Genomic DNA, 25,337 nt, shown 5'->3' with positions numbered 1-25,337 from the left:
ATTAAGGACATGTGTTGCGTGTCCAAATTGCACCAAATTATACAGAGCACGTCCTTGGGTCCTCAGCAATATAGACGCCAAGTGGGAAGTAGATCGGATGCTTGTCGAGATAATCAAAGGACACACACACACACACATACTGTACATGCATACTGTACATACGTACATACATACACACATACATACTGTACATACATATATACAGACAGACAGACAGACAGACAGACATACATACATACATACATACATACATACATACATGGGTTCCTTCATCCATTAGTTACATGTTAAATAAAGGCACAGGAAGCTCAAATGGTCGATCTGTGATTTGATGACTCCTGCAACCGTCCCGTTGACGTCAGGCTGACAACCAAACAACCCATTCAATACGCTTCACAGAGCTGGCAGCCCCCCAAAACAAAACCCCAACGACTATAAGGAGCGTCAGATAGTGCCTCCCCATATGGCCCTGGTGAGACAAGAAATTGGCAAAGTGAGATTCATTCATGAGTCGTCGCAAAGTAGGCCTCCTGCTGCTAAAGCTGAGCTATGTAGCTTTGTTCGCGGCTTAGTTGTTGACGCAGTAGAGAGCGCGCCGCGTTTCAGAACAACAACGACGACGGCTCCCGATGATGATTGTGCCGATGCATCCGCAGCATCAGTTTTAGAAGAAATAGACGTTATAACAGCAGTGAAACACCAACAGGAGTGTGCGCTGTTGGATTTTAGCAGAGGAAAACACATTTTCGCTGTTCTTCAGACTGGATTCAGAAAGAGCTTGATTTATCGTCTTGCCCTGTTGGTGACGAAGAAGTTGTTCTGCTGCGCAAATTCCTGCAAAGCAGCGCTCCAACGGACTGAGACAGATACAGAGATTTCATTGACGAGGCCCATCTGACACACACTCTGTACTGGAACTGGGAGACTTGATGGATAGGAGGGGTATCAATGAGTGCCCATGGTCAATGGACTGTTTTTTTTGGGGAAGTTTCCACTTGCTTCGGTCTGAGGACTGAGAGTCGGTGGGTTTGTCACAGCAATGGACGTCAATGGAGTTAAGGAAAAATACAACCCTCCTGTGGTGTGGGGATGGTGTGGTTTGAGCAGCCACACCAGTCTTCGGTCTAGGTGTGGGCCCAGTACCAGGGTGGCTATATGCCTGTTGCTCGTCAGACCAATCAACGAGCACCGGGTCAAGCCCCCGTCCCCACACCCATACACACACACACAGGTGAGGAGCCCTTGTCATGACACGCTTTCCATCTGCTACAGGCTTGTTTCACCTAGCCCACTCTCTGCAATAAAACGGGTGTGTTGTCTCTACGCCAAAGGGCCCCGAAAAGTCCACTCGAGCGGCGTGTGGCAGGTGGATCTGCAACACCTCGCCCAGAAGCTCAGAAGAAGCGTCAGGCGGCAGATGGACGTTCCACATAACTTCTAAATCCCTCTAAAGGGGTGGATTTCAATAGATCAGAGATAGTTAAAGACAAACTGCAAAATGTGACGCAAAATGTGACTCAACTCATTATCAGCCCTCCGTCATCCGACGAATGTGCATCTGTTATCTGCTAAAGATCCTTATTTTGACGCAATCTGAGGCCTTTTCCAAATCCCAAACCTCAACATCAAAGCAAGCGGAAGGCTCCATCGGTACTTGGGCGGTTCTGAGAGCGCTGGACAGAGGACAGGATTGTGGGAGGGAGGGAGGGGATCCATCTATACCCAGGCTTCATCCCTTCTTATATAACAGTGTTTGGTGTTTTGCGAGCGCTGCAGAGACCGCATTGCCGCCGGCGTTCAACTTTCGACTCCTAAATGCTCATTCAGGAGAGAGAGAGAGAGAGAGAGAGAGAGAGAGAGAGAGAGGGAGATGAGGAGGGATGAAGAGGAGAGAAAAGGAAAGAGCAGGGAGGAGAGGTGAAAATGGCTGGTGTCACATACTCACACACAAACACCTACAAAAACGTGCACACAGACTCGCGGATACACACATACCGACAAACAACTGCCTGCTCGGTCTATTTCTCCTTGATGTAGTAAAATCATATGCAGATGTAACCTGCTAAATACCAGATAGTGTGGCACCAGATACTTTGGCTGCTTGAAAAGAACAGAGCGTCACTGCCATCCAACTGGTCGGCTCTCACATAGAGGATGCAGAGCACTCATAAATATTTGTTAATGCGGTTAAATAAAACATAGATCTGTGATGCGGCAGGCTTGTACTTCATGAACTACAAACACGACGACGAGTCAGGTATGGAAATATGGAGTCGGCTTGGTCGACTTTGGTCTCCTTGATGTTCTGATCGAAACCTCCTTGATCTCTGGCTACCGGAGGGACAGTGTGTATATATGTGGAAGTGGGCGGAGCCTTATGTCATTGTGGGAGCGTGGAAGTGTGGCAGCATAGGAAACGGAGCGCGCAGCCTCAAACATAATACATATTCATACATTGCCCAATATAGAATGAATGTGAAATGAGCTGGGTGATGTGTTGCTGTTCTTTCTGCAGCAAAGATTTGTTTTTTCTATCCAAGATCTGCACATCACATGCATTCTGGGAAAGTATGTATGTATATGTATACAGTATATATGTATTTTACCCTTGCATATGATTACATCTGCACATGGATCTCTGTTGCCTCTCTGCCCTAGTGCCAGGAACCACAACTACATAACATATGAGAATTTCCGTTATCCGGTAATTACCGTTTTTTGACTGTGAAAATCTGTTCCAAGTCCGACATATTTAAATCCCTCCGGTCAAAATGTCCCGTGAAAATAATTCCCTCGCAGCACAATTTGAATTAGTGCTGGGCCGTAAAACAATAACGATAATTATCGGCGTATTTTCACCCTCTGTGTCAAAATAAAACAGACTCGATCATTTCGACAGAGAACTCCGCAGATCTGTTCATTTCCGCGTTCGGCAAGTTGCAACGGAAAGCCAACCAGATGGGACGATCCAAAGCTGACCTTGCACCTCTCACCAATCACGTTTGGCGATATAGGAATAAGCCCCGCCCCCTCCCCCGTGGACCGATTGCGCTTGTCAACACACCCACACCCACACCCACACGGAGCAGCGACAGAGCGATGCATCCAGAACTCAGAGGAGAAGCAGGAAGATGATGTCATGTTGACAAGGACACATCCGTAGTTTGGCGTTTTTTTAAAATAATATTTAAGTTCCGACCGAAAGCAGACGGTAAATATTCTTTGTGTTGTAAAATATGTCGACGAGACATAGAACACCACAAACTTTATCACTTATTTAGACCTACTGGCCATATTTATTTGTTTTGAATTTTATCAAAATTTTATTGGAGTGAAATATTAATTAAAGCGGCTACACTTGTTAGTTATTGTTCACGAACGGAAATTATTTGATCTCAAGTAGTAATATGCGTAATATTTATTTATTTTTAAAATGGCTTTAAAAGTTTAAATATTGAGAAATATATACATTATACATCCACATGCCTTTATTAATTCATTGTTCACATTGCCTGCCGATCAATTGTTTTTTAAGCTCAAAAGACAGATTTGACCAGAATTTCTCCCATTTGTCCGGGAAATTGAAATCTTCCGGGACGCGTGGACCGACACCAATCTTTTCTCGAGGAAACTCTGTACTGTGTATCAGTGCGTTTACATGCGCTTGAATAAGCCGATCAAGGTCGGGTTAAGGCAACATTTGGAACATTGCAACTTTCATGTAAACACCTAACCCCCCTTATCTTAATCGAGTTAAACTCAAAATGAACGCGAGCCCGACCCGATGAACAGACCTGGATTTCTTCTCAATCATTCCATTTATCCTGGTGTGCAAACACCTTAAAGACAAAAGGGAAAGAGTTGTTTTGACAGATAAACAATGGTCACCATGGCAACCTCCGGTAAACACGCGCACTTTTGGTGGGAAAGTGAGGCTGTTTTAATTTTGATCTCGCGTTTCATGAAGGAGCCGAATATAGTGAGATATTTGGATGGACGCACGACCCTAAATGGGGACATAATCAAGGAAGTGTCGGAGAAGATCGTAGATGGAGGTTTTCCACGGACGGTGGAGAAAGGGCTTCCTGTCAGTAGCCTGACGCCGCCGCTCGCCATTTAAACTCGGCTTTTTCAGGGACGGTATTATTCCAAACGCATGTAAACACCTTAAACACATTATTATCTTAACCCAAATATGGAGCTTGTTTATTTGAACAGGGAAACCACACTTGGTCACAACTGTAACCTTTGCAAACTATGCCGTGAGAGCAGATGCTGGTGTCAGATCGCAGCTAAAATAAGACGTCTTTTTCGGACGAGTTCTCCGACACCAAACATCCGATATCCGGAGTCCTATCAGGTGCCATTTCTTTCCTGTCATATCTTTCCTCAGATATTGCAGGAAAAGAAACGACACGGTTTTTCTTCACACAGGTCACATGTCGGATATCTCGAATAAAGGGGAATAAATAGATTGTATGTCAGCTATTGTGCACTTAGGACATCAAACTAAAGGTAAAAGTATTTTTACTGATCTGAAAAGTTGCTGCTCAGATCAATGCTCTGACTCAGAATCAGTATCAGGACTGAAAAAACTGTATTGGTCCATCCCAACAGATTCAATTCCAATTGAAAGGACAATTTCAATTCAAATAAATCAATCAATCAATCAATCAATCAATCAATCAATACAAATAAATATGAGGTAAAAAAAAAGAAGAATATAAGTAAAGTTTGTTTAAATAAGTTGGCAATAATGACTTATTAAATTAAACTGCAATCTTGTATTTGTTTGTGTTTTCACTCGTCATAAAGATGCAAAAGTTGAATCCTTTAAGTAACTCAGTTTTTGAAATCCTGGAAGGTGTAATTCACCCTAATTTCCCAGTGGCTAGGCTAGCTGAACCCCGTTGCAGCCCTGCATTGATCAAACACAGCATGCGACCCGTCAATATCGGGTTGCATGCTGGAATTATGGGTTATAAGGAATTTCTATAATTACCAATAACTACAGACGGCATTAATTATCTAAACACTCTGTTTTCATCCAATATTTCTGTCTCTTCCCACCTGCATTCCAACCGTAGGTTTTCTCCCATTCTATCTGTTCTTCTTCCCATCTCCCTTCCTTCCCCCTCTCTCACAGCATACCTAGGCGCTCTCTCTCCTCTCTCTCTCCACCACAGTGCAGCTTCCATAAGCCAATGTATCTGTTGTCTTAGCTGACACTCCTGAGGCCCTGAGCCTGCCAAACAGAATGGCAAGCACACACACACGCACACGCACACGCACACGCACACGCACACGCACACGCACACACACACACACACACACACACACACACACACACACACACACACACACACACACACACACACACACACACACACACACAACACACACACACACACACAAGCTGAGCTGCCAGTGTGATGGAGCAAAGTGTTTATTCTCTACATTCTGTTGTTTTACGCATGCTTGGCGCTTATTTCGCACTCTGTTTGTTTGTTGTTTGTTTGTATCGGAAAGTCTAAGCTTGTCCGTCTGTCTGTCTGTCTGTCTGTCTGTCTGTCTGTCTGTCTGTCTGCCTGTCTGTCTGTCTGCCTGTCTACATGCCTGCCTGCCTGCGTGCCCGTGCCATTAATTACAGTGGCCTTAAATGCTCAAAGCCCTGCAACTTAAGAAAACACATGCAAACAGACAAAACCCAAGCAAATTGGAAAAAGACACAACCGCATTAACAGGAAACACAAACGCGTTAAAGTAAAACACAAACGCGCCCACAGAAAATACAACCACACTAACGGAAAATACAAGCGCATTAACAGGAAACACAACTGCATTAACAGGAAACGCAACCGCATTAAAAGGAAACACTACTGCCTTAACAGGAAACACAACTACCTTAACAGGACACACAACCACATTAACAGGAAACACATCCACCTTAACAACCTTCCAGGTTGTTACTTGTATAAATTCTTATATTTATTTACAGACACTAAATATTTGGATTAATATATTTTTTGCAGATAAATCAGTATGTTCCATAATCGTGTGTCTCCCTTCTGGTTGTGTTTTCTGTTAATGTATTTGTGTTTTCTGTTAATGCATTTGTGTTATCCATTAATACGGGAGTGTTTTGTTTCATTGTGGTTGCATTCTCTGTTTATGCGTTTGTGTTTTCTGTTAACGCAGTTGTGTTTTCTGTTAATGCATTTGTTTTATCTGTTAATGCGGTCGTGTTTACTGCTAATGCATTTGAGTTCTCTGTTAATGTGGTTGTGTTATCTGTTAATGTGGTTGTGTTTTCTGTTAATGAGTTTTTGTTTTCTGTTAATGCCGTTGTGTTTTCTGTTAATAGAGTTGTGTTTTCTGTTCATGCGGTTGCGTTTGATGTTAATGGATTTGTGTTTTCTGTTAAGGCAGTTGTTTTTTCTGTTAATGCAGTTGTGTTTTCTGTTCATGTGGTTTTGTTTTCTGTTAACGCAGTTGTGTTTTCTGTTGATGCGGTTGTGTTTTCTGTAAATGTGTTGTGTTTTCTGTTAATGCGTTTGTGTTTTCTGTTAATACACTTGTGTTTTCTGTTAACACACTTGTGTTTTCTGTTAATGCCGTTGTGTTTATCGTAATTTGCTTGTGTTTTGTCTATGTGCATGTGTTTTCTTAAGTTGCAGTGCACTGAGCTCTCAGGGCCAACGTAATTAATCACATGTGTGTTGGCTCAGTTTCTTTGGTTGTTTTGCATCCTGCCGAGACTGTCTGTAAATTTTTCCCAATTTGTATCGGATCCATTCCTTCACTTGGTCAATAAGTGTGTCTGCTTCTTCCCGTGTCTCTAAGCCAATCTATTTGAGTGGCTAATTCAGTCGCAACATCAGACTGGCTGTTGTTAAGTTCTGGCTGACGAGTCATTCAGCAGCTAAATCAGGCGCTCAATAGATTGGTTAATTAACCAATAGCAAACTGTCAATTAGTGAACTGTCTGTAGGCTAACGGTCTTGGACAATCTCTCTGTTAAATTAGCTCATGTATATTGGACAGTGTAAATTGATTTAGAAAACATATAATTAAAACATTATTACTAGTTAAATGAATAATTTAAATTATCAATTATAAGGCCTTTTAATCATAATTATTATTGGTTTTAATCAATGTGGGAGAAAAAAAAATCTTTATTTTCAACACTCCATATCTCCAAAAATATGAATTAATTTAATTCTCTCAATTAAAAAAAAAAAAATTGTTTGTTTGTTTGTGATTGATGTTTTGAACAAATTTGGGAAATACATCTCCAGATTTAATATTATAATATATGCATTGGAAAATAAACTAAATTTTGTCCACTTCTTTTAAGATAATTTCAATTTTTTTCGAAAAATGAATATTGATATTTGAAGAAAAAAAATAAAAATAAAAATATGTTTCACCTTGAGGTTCGCCCGGCCTCTAGCTTTACAACCTTCTAAGTATCACATGGGAAAAAGGCAAGCTAATTGTCTTTCAGCAGATGTTTGCTCCCCGGTAGGTTGAGCCGTGTGGCTGGGAGGGTGTGATAGCCGCCGCTATCTGCTTTCAACAGCTTGTACGTCTAACAAAGGGAAGTAAAGCCGGTTTCCCTCAGAATAGGAAGTACCTAACAGAAGACTAATGCGCAATTCAGCTCTTTTACTGTCCCTATGCCTTTCTTTGTATTTCTTCTCCTTCTTTCTATCTTCCTTCCCACACGACCTGCTGTACAGAGGAGAATAATGATTCTTAATAAATAATGTTTCTTTGGAAGCCTGTGGGTCCACAAAGAACTATTTTTGTTTCCAGTTGGCACCAAACCCTCCAACCATTACTTCTCTTTCAACTTCTGTGTCCCTTCTTGCCTCTATATCACTCTTTTTCCTTTCTTTCTTCCTTCTCCCTCTCTCTCTGCCACTTTCTCTCTAGAATGCCGTTATACGTATACCTACAGGGCATGTTTCCTCACCCAACCTGGGTCAAGCATTTCCACTGCATGTTTTTGCATTTTGGATGGCAGGACGGGCGACAGTTTTTATCCCACTTCTCGGGTTGAGATCTCCTACAAACATCATGATCTTCAGAATTTCCTTCAAACGTTTTCAATTTTTGACTGAGGATTTCTCCTTCAGCAAATGATGTGTGGCTGCAATGCTACTCAATATTCAATAAAAGGGTTGCTGTGTGAGGATACATATACAAAGTACTTGCATTCCACACATACTCAAGTAAAAAGTTGTTTCCTAAATTCCATTAAATGTATTGAGCAAGGCCATGTAAATGACGACATGTCAATAGTTTCCCATCTTAGATTTTTGCTGCGATTCCAACGACATTCATATGTTTTTGAGTTTCAATAAACAGCCTCGGTTGGTTCTCTTAACATCCTATTGAGTAATTTCCCCATCCGTGAAAATCATTTATATCGGTCAACACGTGCAAGAATCGACAGGAGGTTTCACAGTAGTAAAGGATGGGAAGTTAAGCTCAGCTCTCAAAGTCCTCGTTCTCAGGTTTCTCCCGAAGCACTGTCCCGCTTGACCCCTTGACCCCGGAGGCCATACTCACTTGTTGCAGGTCTACCGCTCCCTGTGCCATGGAGAACAAGGGGTGAGAGCCGAAATCTGACGCCTCGAACACCTTCCACCAGCATGGGGGGGGGGGGGGGCACAAGCAAAAGTAAACACCAGAGTTAGGGCAACAAAACATAGGACACATAGGATTAGAAAAGCTGTCAAATTTAACTACCCTTCATTTTGTTGATTTTATGTACAGGTATGGCTCAAGTATTCGTATTCTGTCACCTGACCTTATAGAAGAAAACAAATATATATATTTTTTCTTTCATTCACCTTGAGGCAAATTATCAAAATAACTTTGAAAACAGACAAACGCCCAGCTATGACTTAGACCCTTGTCAATCCCAATCCGTCAGTGCTGAGCATCGTATCCCCAGAGTTCGGCCTCTCAAAAAGCTGAAACGGTGAAGTAGGGTGAACGCTGTAGGGTGAACGCTGTAGGGTGAACGCTGTAGGGTGTGTCAAAACTGCGACTGTAGGGTGTCAAACAGGTTGACTCGCAGAAACAGTCAAAACTGCGACTGTAGGGTGGTCAGGGTTGTGACTGTATTGTGTGTCAAGGCTGTAATGGTAGGGCGTGTCAAAGCTGTGACTGTAGGGCGTGTCAAAGCTGTGACTGCAGAGACAAAGCCGCGACTGTAGGTGTGTCAAAGCTGCGACAGTTGGGTATGTTGAAGCTGTTACTGTAGGTATGTCAATGCTGCGACTGTTTGGTGGGTCAAAGCTGCGACTGCAGGGTGGGTAAAAGCTGTGACTGTTGGGCATGTTGAAGCCGCGACTGTAGGTCCGTCAATGCTGCGACTGTCGGGTGTGTCGAAGCTGCAAGTGTTGGGTGATGGAGTGTAGTTGACTCACTGACACAGTGAAAACTGTGACTGTAGGCTGCGTCAAAATGGTGACTGTGGGGTGTGTTCAAGTCTTGACTGGAGGTTGTGTCAATGCTGCGACTGCTGGAACAGTTTTCAATCACCTGAGAAACCGGTCTTCCTCGACTTGAGAGCTCTTGTGGGATGAGCCTCTTTTTCACAACATACATATTTAGTTCTTTTTTGAAAATAGTATATTTCTCTTGGTTTTTCAAGTCGTTGCTGATATTTTGTTGATATTCACCAGACTACAGACTAGACTCTCAGGCCTTACCACAGGCGCTAATGGGCTCAACAGTCAAGCACAGAGGCCTCCATGAGCCAGAGATGTGAGAATCATCCCCGGTCCAAACTGAACAAGCGGCAGCCCGGGCACGTCTGCGCTCTGATGCGTTGCAGCAGCTGTATGAGCGCAGCAAGATTCCTTCAACCAATTAGGCACAGAAACTTCCCTCCCGAGAAACTTTCTGAGACATCAATTTACTTCATACAAGGCTGGACAGAGGGATATATAAAGAGTGCAGCGCTGTAACCGTAAGTTTGTTGTGTAAAAAAAGTGGAAGCACGTAATTGGGGGCTAAACCGGGTCTAGTGATTTACATCGTCCCAATTAAACAGGTTCCTGTCTCTTTCGGAGATCGTGGAAGATGTCAGAATGTCGAGTTGAAACCAATCTGGCTGTTGTGGCTGACACGTCTTAAGCAACAGTTGAGCACCTCCATCGTTGCGGCCACATAGTGCTCATTACGATGTCATTGACACATTATAATCGTCACAATAATGACATATTTATAATTAATTTGTATTCAGTTAGCCTGTATTATATATACTGTATACTGTGTGTGTATACACACATATATATATATAGACCCATACTTATATTTCATACCCATAGCCACCCTAGCAGCCATAGTGTCACATAGCCCCAGCCACATGGCAGTATGGCATCGTTTTACTTTACTAATCCTATGCACAGAACCACTTTTTGTATTTTCTGAAAAATATTCTTGGGCAATTTTCTTTATAAATTTGGCTTATTTTATATATTTCTCACAGATGTAGAAGCACGTCTCAGGCTTAGGGAGAAAAATAGAAGGGCCGCACTCATTGTTTACGCTGTTTATTTTTCAGTCCGATGATGTGACACAAGCGAGAAGAGACGGACAGAAGGAATAAAACTCTTTTGAGAATGAGGTCAGGACCACCTTTTAAGTACTTGAAACTTTCCGTTTCACCGCGAATCCTTCCCCCACGATGCTGACGGATTGGTTACGGACATAAAGACATTGTCATTGATGCCACTCTTCACACTTCCCTTGTTACTGTAGCAGCTATTGGCCCCGCCGCAGAGCCCTTAGGCCAGGCACTGCTTCAGCTTCAGCTCTGCCCTGTGTGCAGTTCACCCTCCAGCCTCACCTTGCCGCGCTGCTACGAGGACCAATACAAACTCTCCTCTCTGGCGACTAAAGCCGTCAAATGACTCGACGGCAGCTCGGTTCCCGGACCGCCCTGACAGCGTTTCCATGTCCAGTCTGATGCATTATTCATAATGTTGCAGCAGTTACAGTGAATCTTGATTTAATGGGACATTTCATTAAATACTCAGCACTCCAATTGCTTAAGCAAAACTCTGCAAACGCCCGTTGACATTTTAATACGTTCGTGTTCTGGTTCCAGCCAAGGCCGAGCACTTAATTCATTTCCCTAAGATTGGTATTTTTTTCAGAGATGTTTCTTTGATGTTAATAGCTCTAATCGAAACAGATGGAATTGGGGGGAAATGAGGACCGTACGAATTAATTTCTTTATTCTTGCAGCATGTGAAATATATTCTTATCTTTAGTCAATACGTATAATTGTGAACAGAATATTGCAAGGGAAATGGTTGTGATGGCTGTGCGCGTGTGTGTGTGTGTGTGTGTTGTGTGATTAAATGTTTGTCTCTCTCTAAGCATGTGGCATTCCACCGTCAAGTGCATTCTCCCACAATTAAAAATTTATCGACCCATTCATTATCTCATCACCGTTACTCACTCTTTAACTGTATCCACCCTTCATCTATCCATCATTCACCCCCCGCCGCCCACCAGCTGTCCATTATGGGATGAAGATCCCATATTTCATCCATCCATCCATCCATCCATCCATCCATCCATCCATCCATGCATCCATCCATCCATCCACCCATCCATCCATTATTCATCAGTCTATCTCCCATCTACCTCTCTCCCTCCAATTCCTTCCCACCGTACCTCCCTCTCAATCTGTTCTTCCGGCTCAGTTCATTTCACCTGATCAGTTGATATTCGGGGTGTTATTTCAGCCCTTCCTGACTGGTGGTACCCTCATGTATTGTCACTGTTATATTTAGCGTTGCGCAGACATCAATATTGGATGTTGGGTTTGAGTTGCTCAAGACTAATATTTCAAGATCAAGAATTCAGGAGAAATAATAATTGAAAATGATTTGTTGAGGAATGTTCCTGATCCTTCATTGTCTCAATCTGAATTTTTATATATATATAGTATATATTTTATATATTATTATTATTATTATTATTATTATTATTTATAATTTTATATATATATGTAAAATAATGTAGTATAATAATAATTCAAATGAGTAAATATTGATATATTACATGAATATAAAAATACTAATTTGAATTATTATTATTATCAATTGCCTTATACAAATATGAAACCCTTAAACCAATATACTGTACATTTCCCTCGTCAAGCTTAATTAAAGAAAAATAAAAGGCCTAGATGTCCATAAATATGGTGTAAATCTATTAAAAAAAAGCTAGATACGTGTTAGTGAAAAGCACAATAAACACAGATAAATATAAATACAGAGTAAATAAATATTTGTGAAAAGGAACAACATAAGGACGTCCTCATCTCGAGATTGGCTGAGATTTAAAAAAAAATGTGTCTGCTTTGGCTTCCTCCCCTCGGAGTTCTGTCTCACAGACTAATGAGTACATGAAGGTGATCATCCGTGAATTCCTTTACCTGGTTTCCTGAAAGCAGCACTGTCCCCGGAGCGGGCGTGGGTCGATATGGAATGGTCGCTCCCTTCGGAGGAGACTGCGATGGAAAGAGGAAACATGAGAATTTAGCTCAGGGACGGCGGGAGAAGAAAAATCATCGTGTCGGGAGCCAGACTCTACTCCTCCGGCGATGAAGCTCGCTGAGGATAACACGAGGAAGGGGAGAATAACTGAGACGAGATCCATTCCGCTCAGGTGACAACCGGGAAGGAAAGGAATATAATTACCACATAATACACGGCACTTTGTCCTGATTTAGGCCCTCGGGTCACAGCAGCGTTCAATTTACTGTTATGTAACTGAAACCCTGACGATTTACATTGACTTCGCTCCCCGAAGCCAACTAAGTTGCAGTGAAGTTTTTTCTTTCTTCCGTGGAGTTCAACATTGGTGGAACTCTGACGCGGCAAAATCACCGGTGTCAACCAACAGAGGCACCGCTGACCCTTGGTTCTATGGTGGTCGGTGGAGGGTTGGAGGGTTGGAGGGTTGGAAAGAGAGCGAGCTCTCAGTAAGAAGGTGCCGTAGTTTGCTGGACTCTGCTTCCCCCCTCTGCGCGTGAGCGGGCGGGTGTGGATCCGAGACGCTCGCCCGGCCGTTTGCATTGGATACGCAATCGAAATAGAGTTTTTTCGAGACCTCCACCCGCCACGTTCTCTTTCCCGTTTTTTTGTTTTTTTGTTTTTTTTTCCCGCCTCGGCCTCCCGACATGAGGTCGGACGGTGTAGCCGATGGGCTTAGTTCGACTTAGTTCGTGGAGATTCGGGAGGGGCGCGCGCGTGGGCTCTGTCCCTTCGCAGAAGCAGGAAGCGGGCTTCAGCAGTGACCGGTAGACGTGCAGCGACTAGTGGCCGTGAACAGAACCACACCGGGTTTGAAACTTTTATCTCTTTCTTCGCAAGCTACACAGGTCCTGGCAGAAGGTTATGGCTGAGTACATATAAACTCAGCGGCGGCATAAACAATCCATTGTGTCTCGCCGGCCGCGGAGGAGACGCTGGCGGCGCGACGAGGGAGGTTTTGTGCCGTTTTAAAGGATGGGTGGTAATGGCGGCACAAAGCGGAGGAACAGGCTCCGGCGTTTCGCCCTGGCGCCGGCGATGACGGGACGTCGGGGGCGAAAAAAGGAGACGGATGAAAGGAATGTGTAAAGATTACAGGAAAGCGGGACCACACGACAGGCGCACGACAGGGTTTAAAGCGAATGAGTTTAGCACGGGTCATCATTTGTTTCTCATCTCTCTTCCCCTTCTCTCCCTCCCTTTCTCATCCCACTGCCAGCTGCGTGGAATACCGATGAGCTCGCCGAGCCTTTGATTTCACTTTTGATTCGGTACGTAATCGCCACCGCGTAGGTGAGCCGGACGACGGCGATCTGTCATTAATTAGAGCGCAATCGTGAATCCTGGATTCCGGTGTTTTCATTTTTGAAGATTAACGGAGGAGGTGGAGTGTGTCTCATTAGGACGCTATGATGGCATCTCGGGGCGGCGCTGGCAGGTTGGAGGTCGGGCGTGATGAGGCCCATTAGCTCGGAATGAATTACCTCGGTGTCTCCATTCTACCCGGTGCTTCTGATTTATCTTCGCACCTTTACGTGTCTGCTAGTCACTCAAACGCAAGCAAAAGGACAGACACATACATTTAAATACCTGCAATGGCCAAATGCCCCTCCAATCTTCAGCAAAAAAATCCGTCATTCTGCTCAGGTTTCATGATCTGATCCCCTTGATCCCTGCTATTGAGTCATGGCTAGAACTTTAGGAACCATCTTGTGGTTTTCCCATGCAGCGCCTTGGACCTAACCCCGACACTAACCTCCGACCTTAACACCTAATCTTAACCATCTGTATCCTCATACCTTTATTACATAACCTGTTAAATCCCAATGTCTGAAGTGTGTGTGTACCTCCAGGATGACGGTGCAGATGAGCTTCACACACTGGATGATGGCGTCTTGGCTTCCTGATATCGTCACTCCTCGCTCTGTGGAGTTTGGGAGGAGGTCGCCGGCCACCTGCACCTGAGCGCCTGTAGACTGCGCACACACACACACACACACACACACACACACACACACACACACACACACACACACACACACACACACACACACACACACACACACACACACCACACACACACACACACACACACACATTATATTATTTATATATAATCAATCAATCAATGACACAGAAAAATAAAGCATACACACTAGGGATGCAAAGGTACGCGGTATGTTATCGAGCCGTTCGGTACGCCCCCCACGGTTCAATACCCAGACGTAAATTGCGGTATCACGGCATCACGGTATCATATTGGAAGTCTACCAGACGCGCTGGCGCAGCCCAGAGGCGCGGCACGGTCTATAGTAAGCCCACGCCTCCTATCGAATCCACTGCTGCAGCTCCACCGGCCACGTCAGCTGTGCAGAGCCGCGCAGCTTTTCCCTATTTTTGCACGAGAGGTCTGTTTTTATTTTTATTTTTTCAACTGCAAGCGGCACATCCCGAATACACACATGCACTCATATAATAAAACATACTCGCATAATAAAGACGGACACGTGGAAAGGGGCGCATCGAGGCACAAGCACAATAACATACATAATAATACGGACGTACACAAAGACACAAAAACAGTTTGGAATTTTACTGCTGCGCATCCAACGCATCCAAACTGCCAATCCGGTCAGGTTGGCTGCTTTCAACGCACTTTTGAATCAAGTCTGAGAAAGATCCAAAAGTGGCAAAATATGTTGATTTCATCTTAAGTCGTTATGGAAACTCACCTGTGAATAGTACTGTACTGACGACATCAAAATCTGGATGTGACCAAACATGCTTAAACTCAACAACAACAAAACTGAACTCATGGTTCTGGCTCCCAAGGCACTGCTCAGGAAGGTTGGAGATCTCGTCCTGGTTGTCGACGGCTGCTCCATCTGCCCCAGCCCCCGAAGCACGCAACCTGGGCGTCATCTTCGATTCCTCCCTTTCATTCCACTCGCACATCAAATCCATAACCAAATCCGCCTTCCTCCACCTCAAGAACACCCCCAGACTCCGCCCATCACTGTCAGAGCCCGTGGCTGAAACACTAATCCACGCTTTCATCACCTCCCGTCCGGACTCCTGCAGTGGAGTCCTGCCCGGGGTTCCAAGCAAAGCCCTGGACAGGCTCCAGTTTGTTCTCACCCGCACCGAGCCCTGGCAGCACATCACCCCCACCCTCATCCACCTCCACTGGCTCCCTGTCAAATCCCCGTATCTCCTATAAGACCCTACTTTCAACCTACAAATCCCTCCACCCCTACGCCCCGCAGAACCTAGCTGACGTCCTCCACCCCTACGCCCCGCAGTACCTAGCTGACCTCCTCCACCCCTACGCTCCGTCCCAGACGCCGCGGTCCTCGGACCCGGGTGTTGCTCTCCGCCCCCCGCATGAGGCTTCGAACCCTTCGGGGACGGAGCCTTCAGTGTGGCGGCCCCCACCCTCTGGAAGCCCCTCCACCCTCTCTCCCCACTGACATTCGGAACGCTCCGTCCCTGGCCTCCTTCAGAAGCCTGCTCAAAACCTACCTCTTCGAAGAGGCCTCCTGCCCCTGACCCTTTTTGCTTTCTTTATCTGTTATTTATCTTTTTTTTGATTTTCTACCCTGTCTTGTTTGTTTTTTTTTTTTTTTTTTTTGTTTTTCCATTGTTAAGTGTCCTTGGGTTCCTGAAAGGCACTATATAAATCCCAGTTATTATTATTATTATTACTGATGGACCATTAGTTTTTGGAGTACGAGTGCTGAGTAATAACCTTTAGGTACTCGCAGCTTTGAAGACCATGTGTCTTTTTTTACGTATTGAGCTTCTTCAGGACATTTTGTTAATAAATAAAATTTGGTATAACAATGAGGTGGCAATGAGGTTCAAACATTCAGATTCAGACTAAAACTGATAATTATGTTACGTAATTATCAGTTTTAGTATATAAACAAATATACTATACTACTGTATAATATACTATACTAAATGACTATCATAGGTAATATCATATTGTCGGCTGGATAAAATGACTGGAAATCACAGTCTATATTTTTTTTCTTAAATTCTTAAATCGTAGCTCTATTTGCGCAATTTTCCCATGCTGAGTGCCTTGACAGAGCAAAGAGGGCAGCCCACGTACAGTGCAGTAGCTTAGTTTTCCATATTCAGGATAGAGTATCTTGACTTCTAGACCTGGAGGACTCCCCAGCGTCCTAAGCCTGAGACGGGGTACGGGACGGATGGGCTCGCTCACCTCTCTGATCTCCTTGATCTTGGAGCCCCCCTTCCCGATCAGCGAGCCGCACTGGGAGGCCGGGATGACCAGTCGCAGCGAGACCGGGGGCTTGCTGGTCACCGTGCCGTTGGCCACTAAGGCCATCAGGTCCTGGGGAGAGAGGGGACAGAAGGAAATCGTCAATTCAAGCTATCATTAATTAATAAGCTATTATTATTAATTATACTCTAACTTATGTAAGTTTTTAAGTTTTTAAGGACCCTGCGCCTCAACTGTAAATATTTATTCTAAATGCTATTTCTCTGGGCAGTGGCTCGGGAAGTTGAGCGGGTCGTCTAGTGATGCCCGGTGCGGCAGCGTGAAGCCAAGCAGCTCTCGTCTCGTCGCAGGGCTTTTGTGGGCGTCTCGGCTCAAAAATTGACCGGCTGTTGTGGGCGCGCCAAACATTTGAAACCTCTCGCCCTTTCCATATTTAATATACATTACATAGATAGATGGTGCCGTGTGCTAGTAAAATGGTGGAGCTGTTAGCAAAATAGCAACTTACAAAATAAATGACCTCTTGAAAAAAACTATGTAACTCGTCTTGCCACCCGCCCCTGAAAATACAGAATTGTCCTTATTGGAGAAACATAAAATGACTTGTTCTTTATTTTATCAATAGTCTAAGGGACGTTTTTCATGAAACAAAAAAAATCCTAATCATGAACAATTACGCGCCGATTTTCCAAGGATCAGTGCAACTGAGAGTGTATCTACCCTCCTATTGGCTGTCATCTGGTGCTGCTCATTTGCATAAAGTTGAAATCCGCTCAACTTTCAACCTTCTCCCCGCAGCTGGATGAAGCCGAGCTCCCTACCTTCACCGGTTCGATCCCCGGCTCCTCCTGGCAGCAGGCTTAAGTCTCCTTTAGCGAGACACTTGATCCCTAAGCGGCCGCGTCCCCCGGTGTAGGAATAAGTTGTAAGTTAAGGTTGTAAGTTGTAATCAGGTTGCAGAATGCGGAAAGTCAACACCGAGTCAACCTTGTGACCACTGTCCTGATGTCTAACTGGCTCTCACTGTGGATTTATTCTCTGTTCTGCTGAAGTGTATAAAGATGAAAATGAAGTCGAGTTAAGCAGATAATTGAAACTTGAATATTTAGAGTTCAAGTCATTTTAATTGTCGCTGTTAATCTATTGAACAATTTGAGTTTGGGCTCAAATGTTAGGTACAGAACAAAGAGGCTGCTCTTTATTCTGAACGCTGCTCTTGTTCACTACTTTGTGCTTTTCAAAGGCTGTCACAGGATTTAAAATAATAGCTCATAGTATTTCTGGAATATAGAACCATTTATTAAACTTGAGCGGTTCATTTCATCGATCACTTTTGCTTGTAATAAGGCACAACATTTTGCAAATAATGGCACTTTCACAGGAGTAGTAGAACTTATTATATATATATTTGACTTTGTAATGCACGGAAATTGGGAGTCATTGTGAACCAGGGTGGAAGTACGTAAACACACCTTCTGATTCGAGTGCTTTTGTGCCTGTGTCTAATCGCTAATATATTGATATGCAAGGGTATTATCGAGTCATCTGCAGTCGCCGATCGGTGTTGTGGGTGTTAATTTGCTGCTCTTCTCCGCTCTGCTCTGCTGTACTCTGCTCAATTTTGCTCTACTTGGCTCTTCTCTATTCAGCTCTATTCTGCACTTCTCTACTCTCGTCTACTTTAATCTGCTCCGCTCTACTCTGCTCTATTATACTCTGTTCTATTCAGCTCCATCCTGCTCTATTCCGCTCTACTCTACTCTACTCTACTCTACTCTCCTCTCGTCTACTCTTCTCTGCTCCGCTCTACTCTGCTCTATTATACTCTGCTATATTCTGCTCTGCTCTACTCTCATCTGCTCTTCTCTGCTCTATTCCGGCCTATTCTACCGCAACGATGTCGATACAGCGATACAATCCGTACAGAGGGCGAACACGGTGGTGGAACGGGGCGTCACAGTGAACGAAGCGTTCGTTTCCGTGTCGCCTCTCTCAAGTGGCGAGGAGTGGCGCAAGCACACCGCAACGCACAGCCGGCCCGCCGCCGCCAGCCGGGGGCCGGCCGGAGGACCAGACCCCGGTTGGGGGGGCCCGTTATTGGGCCGTTGGACCGCAGTGCCCGCGGGTATCGTTTTGCGTTAGTCCTACTGGATTATGCAACCCGGTGCCCCGAAGCAGCGCCCCTGCGGAGTATTACGGCCAAAAGTGTGGCGCAGGCGCCGTTTCAGGTCATCCCCCGAGTCGGGATTCCGAAGGAAATCCTGACCGAGCGGGGCACTTCCCTTATGTCACGTACACTTTAGTACACTTTAGGAACTTTAGTTATTGGGCGTCTGCTCAATTCGGACCAGAGTTTACCATGTCTGGAGTAGTGGAGTAGAGCGCTTTAATAAAACGTTTAAAAATATGAAGTTCATTCACGACGATAGCCGTAATTGGGACAATTATCCCCCTGTTGTTTGGGGTGCGGGAGGTCCCCCTAGGCCTCAGTGGGATTTTCTCCGTTTGAGCTCCGTTTCGGCAGGAGACCCCGGGGCGTGCGAGACCTAATTAAAGAAAACTGGGAGGAGGGTCCGAGCACCAGTAAGAATGAGATACAGTACGTTATGGAGCAAAGCTGAGACCAAAGCTACATGCGCTGGGACGGCATTCACGGGAGAATTTGCTCAAAAGAAGTCAAAAGGCACCAAATGTACCAAAAATCCGCGGTGGGTCACATATGTTTATCGGCCTACGCTGACAATATCATTGAGGACATTGTAAAACTGGTGGAGATAGCAAAAGATTATTAATTAAAAACTAAAGATTATTAATTACATTTAGCAGACGCTTTTATCCAAAGCGACTTACAATTGTTCAAACACCGACGGACGCAGCCATCTGGAGCAATTAGGGGTTAAGTGTCTTGCTCAAGGACACTACAGCATGCTAGCAGGAGGAGCCTGGGATCGAACCAGCAACCTTTAGAGCACTAGACCACCAGCTCTACCGCCTGAGCTACCATCCCCTGTACAACTATTTCTGTTGCAAAAGTAAATTGGGAGCTGAAGTAGGACTAGATTCAAATATTTAGGAGTTTATCTTTGAGATCAACAGACAATGAAGAGAAACTGGGAAGGAGTGATAGCCGCTACGCCACATGACGGATGCAGCAGGAGCAGGACTCCACAACACCCAGGCAGCAGCTCAGCTGCTAAACCTCAGATCCACACGGCACACGAGGGACATTCTAAACATGTGGATTCTGGACTTTCAGAGGAGGAGCTGGAGATGCTGAGGGACTACGGCAACAGAATAGAACTTCCCAACAAAAATGACCCTTTTCCAGAACTTGGTTTTAATCCTGTTTGGGATGGTTTTAAATTGACAGTAGGTGGTTTTAAAACGACAAAGGAAATACATTTGTACATGGTGAAGGGCAAAATACTTTACAAACACTGTGTCAAAATCTTATAAAAATAACCCAAATGGAAGGAGGGGCACAGTGTGGAGAGAGCACCTGGGGATGAAGAACAGTGTCTTGTACAAAGCTCCTTTAAACAAGAGGGCAGGTGATCTCCAGGGGAGAATATTACACCGCTCTCTAGGAGTCAACTCTTCTGTCCTTGTTCTGAACTCAACGGCCCCAAAACACTTTCCTTTCTATGACTCAACAGAAACTTTTTTTCACTGTTACATCGAATGTCGGAGACTAAAACGTTTACTTATCATTTTAAAATAATTGTTTGTTGCTTTTAATGCGAAATGGTCCAATTTAGCTTTCATTTCTGGTGTGGGTTAAAAGAACAACTGCTGCTAAATGGAAACTGCTGAATTTCTTGCAGGGGATAGCAAAGCTGTCCATCTACAGGAGTAGAAAGACGATGGTGGGGAGCAGATGTGACCCGGGAGCAGCTGTCCTCTTTGTAGCTCGAGTGAGGGCCCGGGTCTGGGGGGACGACAGGTTCCACAAACTGATCAACAGCCTGGATGAGTTCACACAACAGTGGTGCTGCTCCAATGTCATCCATCTTTTATTTCGCCCCATTTTTAAATTAGACGCATAATCATGTGCTCAACATTTATGTGTTTGTTGTTTTCTCTTGTTGTTTTTGTTTTTTTTATTTAATTTTTTATGTTTTTACTTTTTTAGTGGGGGTTTCTAGTTTGTTTTGGATGTTGAATAGATTTTAATTGATGCATATGGTTGGAGATATCCAATGAAAACATGTAAATCATTTTTTAAATCTCTCTCATTGTCATTTAAAGAGAGACTGGCTGGGTTTTTAGATAAATGGACGGCCCCCGTGTCTGTATGTTTATAAATGCATTGGGCTTTGCTGGGTGTCATAACAAGTGGTCTGGTGTATTTTTCATCATTGTTTTTGCAATACATATCTATCTATTTACATTTACATTTACATTTAGTCATTTAGCAGACACTTTTATCCAAAGCGACTTACAAGGGAGAATAACATTCAAGCTACATTGCGACAGAGATTAGTGTAACAACAACATTAGTGTAACAATAAATACTGCTAGGTAGTGCTAAGTAATTGTAGGTTAGGACAGGAGGTACTCACTGAAGAGCTGGGTCTTCAAGTGCTTCTTAAAGGCAGAGAGGGAGGTCCCTGCTCTGGTCATTTTTGGCAGCTCGTTCCACCAACGTGGAACTACAAATGAGAATAGCCTGGATTGCCGTGGCTGTACGGCCGGCAGAGCCAGGCGACGCTCATTTGACGAGCGCAGCATCCGGGGGGCAACATGTGCTCTTACAAGAGCATTTAAGTAGGCGGGAGCATTCCCAGCAATCACTCTGTAGGCCAGCATCAGAGACTTGAACTCTGTATCATCTGTAGTGGCATTCTGTATCATCTGTAGTGGCTTCACCGCACAGGCCGGCAAGCCTGTTAAGAGGGCGTTGCAGTAGTCGAGCCGGGACATCACCAAGGTTTGTACCAGCAGTTGAGTGGCATATTGGGTCAGGTACGGCCTGACTTTTCGGATGTTGAGTAGTGCGAAGCGGCAGGACCAGGAGACGGCGGCAACATGGTCTGAGAATGTCAGTTGGTCATCAATAATGACACCTAGATTCCTTGCAGCCTTGGTAGGAACAAGAGATAGAGAGTCGATTTTCATATCAATGTTGTGATAAATACCTTGTTTGGCCGGGAAGACCAGCTGTTCCGTTTTCGCCAGATTTAGTTGAAGGTGATAATCCTTCATCCATGTGGATATGTCAGCGAGACAATCCGAGATCCGCGTCGAGACAGTGGGGTCGTCGGGCGGGAAGGACAGATAGAGTTGAGTATCATCCGCATAGCAGTGATATGAAAAGCCATGTGAGCGAATGATCGGGCCCAGTGAGGTGGTGTATATGGCAAAGAGGAGGGGTCCCAGCACCGAGCCTTGGGGCACCCCTGTGGTGAGGTTGTGAGGCACAGACAGCTGGCCTCGCCATGTCACACTGAACGAGCGCCCAGTAAGGTAAGATTCAAACCAGGAAAGTGCACTGTCCGTTATGCCCATACTTGAGAGTATGGACAGGAGTATGCTGTGATTGACAGTGTCAAAAGCAGCTGATAAGTCTAGCAGAATGAGAACCGAGGATCTGGCAGCAGCTCTAGCAGTTTTTAAGGCCTCTGTCACAGACAACAGGGCTGTTTTGGTGGAGTGACCACTTTTGAAGCCAGATTGAAGTGGATTGAGAAGGTTGTTTGTTGACAGGTATTCTGTTACCTGTCTAGAGACCGCCCTCTCTAAGGTTTTGGAAAGGAATGGGAGGAGAGAGACCGGCCGATAGTTTTCTACTTGATTGGGATCTATCTATCTATCTATCTATCTATCTATCTATCTATCTATCTATCTATCTATCTATCTATCTATCTATCTATCTATCTATCTATCTATCTATCTATCTATCTATCTATCTATCCATCTATCTATCTATCTATCCATCTATCCGTCCGTCTATCTGTCCGTCCATCCGTCCGTCCGTCCACCATGTATACTGTATCTGTTAAGCCTGAAGTGACAACGTGAGCTTTGTATCCGTGCGAGGTGGAAAACACGGTATCAACCATAAGAATTGGGAACATTCCGTAACAAATTGGCTGCAGATTGAAGGTCTCCTCCCGCAATGGCACTTTAATTTTACCCCCCGGTGAACTTTCCACTCGGAGGGAAAAGGGGTTCTCAATCGAGCATCACCATGGAAACCAGCGGTAAACAAAGCAGATTCGTAGCGTCCAAAAATATTTTTGAGGCGGGGAGGTTTTCCACGACCCTGCGCTATTCAAATGCCGTCTCACAGAGACGACTACGTCAGTCCTCCGTTCATCCCTCCGTTCATCCCTCCATCCTCCTCCTCCTCTAAAGAACCAGATTTGAGGCTGGAAGCTGTCGGTGGAAAATGGCGTGAAAGGTTATTCACGAGCGCTCGTCCGGTCTTTCTGCTGTCAGCCAATCTTCACCTCCTTCCTCCCTTCTTCATTCATTCACTCTTCTCTCGCTCCTTTCTCCCTTCTTCCTCCCTTTCCCCTTCCTTCTCTCCTCTCCGTCCTTCCTTCTTTCTGAATTCCCTCTCCCTCCCTTCTTCCTTGTTTCTCTCCCTTCTTTCTTCCTACTCTCCTCTCCCGTCTTTCTTCCTTTTCCCCCTTCATTCTTTTTTCCTTCTCTCCTCTCCAATCTTCCTCCCTTCTTTCTTCCTTCCTCCCTGCGTCCCTTCTTTCCTTTCCAACATGCTCCCTTCCTCCTCTCTCCTTGCTCCCCTTTTTCTTCCTTCTTCCCCCCTTTTGCCTTCCTTCTCCCCTCTCCCCCCTCCTTTTTCCATCTCTCCTCTCCTTTCTTTCTTCCCTTTCCCCCTTCTTTCTTCCTTCTCTCTTCGCCCTTCTCCCTCGATGCTTTCGTCCCTCTCTCCTCTCCTTTCTTCCTTCTTTCTTTATTCCCTCTCCCTTCTCCCACCTTCCTCCCCTCTTTCTTCCTTCTCTCTCTCCTCCTGGTGGCTCTACACCAGCCCAAAGCTGCAGTTCATTATCGTGCATTAGTTGAGGGAAGAGCTTCACCCCTTCACCGTCTCTCACTCTATTAATTCTATCGCTCCCGCCCCCTCAACCCCCCCCCCCAATCCCCTCCTCCACCTTTCAGTCTTATTAAATCTCGACCCAGCCGTCGCCCGCCTCTCACGTTTCTCTCCCTTCCTATGTCTGTCAACCCGCCCCGCACCTCCAACTCTCTTCCTTTTCATTCCCCCATGCCCTCCCTCCCTCCCCTCATTTTTCTTTCCCCCCCCCGTCTCTCTCCGACTCTATCGCTCTATCTTTTGCTCTCCTAAATCTCCTCCAGCCCTTTCACTCACCTTGTCCACCCTCTCCTCCCTCGCCACGCTCATTCCACCCTCCCTGCCTCTCTCCCTCCATCTCTCTCCCTCCCACCCTCCCTGCCTCTCTCCCTCCATCTCTCTCCCTCCCACCCTCCCTGCCTCTCTCCCTCCCACCCTCCCTGCCTCTCTCCCTCCATCTCGCTCCCTCCCACCCTCCCTGCCTCTCTCCCTCCATCTCTCTCCCTCCCACCCTCCCTGCCTCTCTCCCTCCCACCCTCCCTGCCTCTCTCCCTCCATCTCTCTCCCTCCCACCCTCCCTGCCTCTCTCCCTCCCACCCTCCCTGCCTCTCTCCCTCCATCTCTCTCCCTCCCACCCTCCCTGCCTCTCTCCCTCCTTCTCTCTTTAATTGCTGGATCAGTGCGTGACGTGAGTTTGAAATGGAAATAGCGATGGTGGGTGTCTGGGGGGAGCGGGGTGATCCAGATGAGAGACTTGACCGTAATGGACGGCTGCAACTTCTTCACACGTTGACAAAAATATATATGACTAAAATAATATGAAGGGTTATGTTTCTGTAGATGGAATGTGAGCTGGACCTTGTTTTATGATTGATCTCACGTGTATTATTACGTTATGATACGTCGTGTGTGACTTTTGTGAGATTGCTGTGATATTTATTTTCTCCTTTTCTTTGAAATATAAATTTCAAGCTGTGTGTGCATGCTCCTGTGTATGTGTGCGTGCGTGCGTGCGTGTGTGCATGTGATTCTGTGCTTGAATTCATTTTTGTGCTGATCGCATCTGTGTTTGGGTTTGAAGTGCATTTGTTTGGAGTGTGCCTGTGTGCGTGTCTGTATGTGTGTATGTGTTGGTATGGAGTGTGTGTGTGTGTGTGTGTGTGTGTGTGTGTGTTAGTACGGACTGCATATTCATATGTATGATTGCGTGTGTGTTTGAATATGTGCGTGTTCGTCTGTGTCTGTGTGTTAGTATGGAGTGTGTGTTTGTTTGTTTGTCTGTGTGCATATTCGTGAATGTGTGTGTGTGTGTATGTGTGTGTTAGTCTGTGTGTGTATGTGTTTGTCTGTGTGTGTTTATCTGTGTGTGTGTTTGTGTGTGTTCGTATGTGTGTGCATGTGTTTTTGTTTGTTTGTGTGTGTGTGTGTGTGTGTGTGTGTATGTTCGTCTGTGTGTGTGAGTTAGTATGGAGTT

At 45.1% G+C, this 25,337-nt stretch overlaps 1 protein-coding gene across 1 annotated transcript in view; it reads right to left on the bottom strand.

Moving 5' to 3' along the window:
• The window catches only part of pcbp4 (poly(rC) binding protein 4), a gene marked incomplete at both ends in the record, with an annotated part of 54,752 nt that overhangs the window by 11,084 nt on the left and 18,331 nt on the right, over positions 1 to 25,337 (bottom strand). The window contains 4 exons of the mRNA XM_080000716.1: positions 8,578 to 8,649; positions 12,473 to 12,547; positions 14,420 to 14,548; positions 16,804 to 16,935. Of these exons, the coding sequence (XP_079856842.1) occupies positions 8,578 to 8,649; positions 12,473 to 12,547; positions 14,420 to 14,548; positions 16,804 to 16,935 (408 nt within the window). The remainder of the gene's footprint in view (positions 1 to 8,577; positions 8,650 to 12,472; positions 12,548 to 14,419; positions 14,549 to 16,803; positions 16,936 to 25,337) is intronic.

This window comes from Zeus faber (assembly GCF_960531495.2).
Source record: "Zeus faber genome assembly, chromosome: 5".
NCBI classification, from domain to species: Eukaryota; Metazoa; Chordata; class Actinopteri; order Zeiformes; family Zeidae; genus Zeus; species Zeus faber.
The sequence above is the reverse complement of the archived record's forward strand: the minus strand, read 5'-3'. Positions and strand labels throughout refer to the sequence as shown.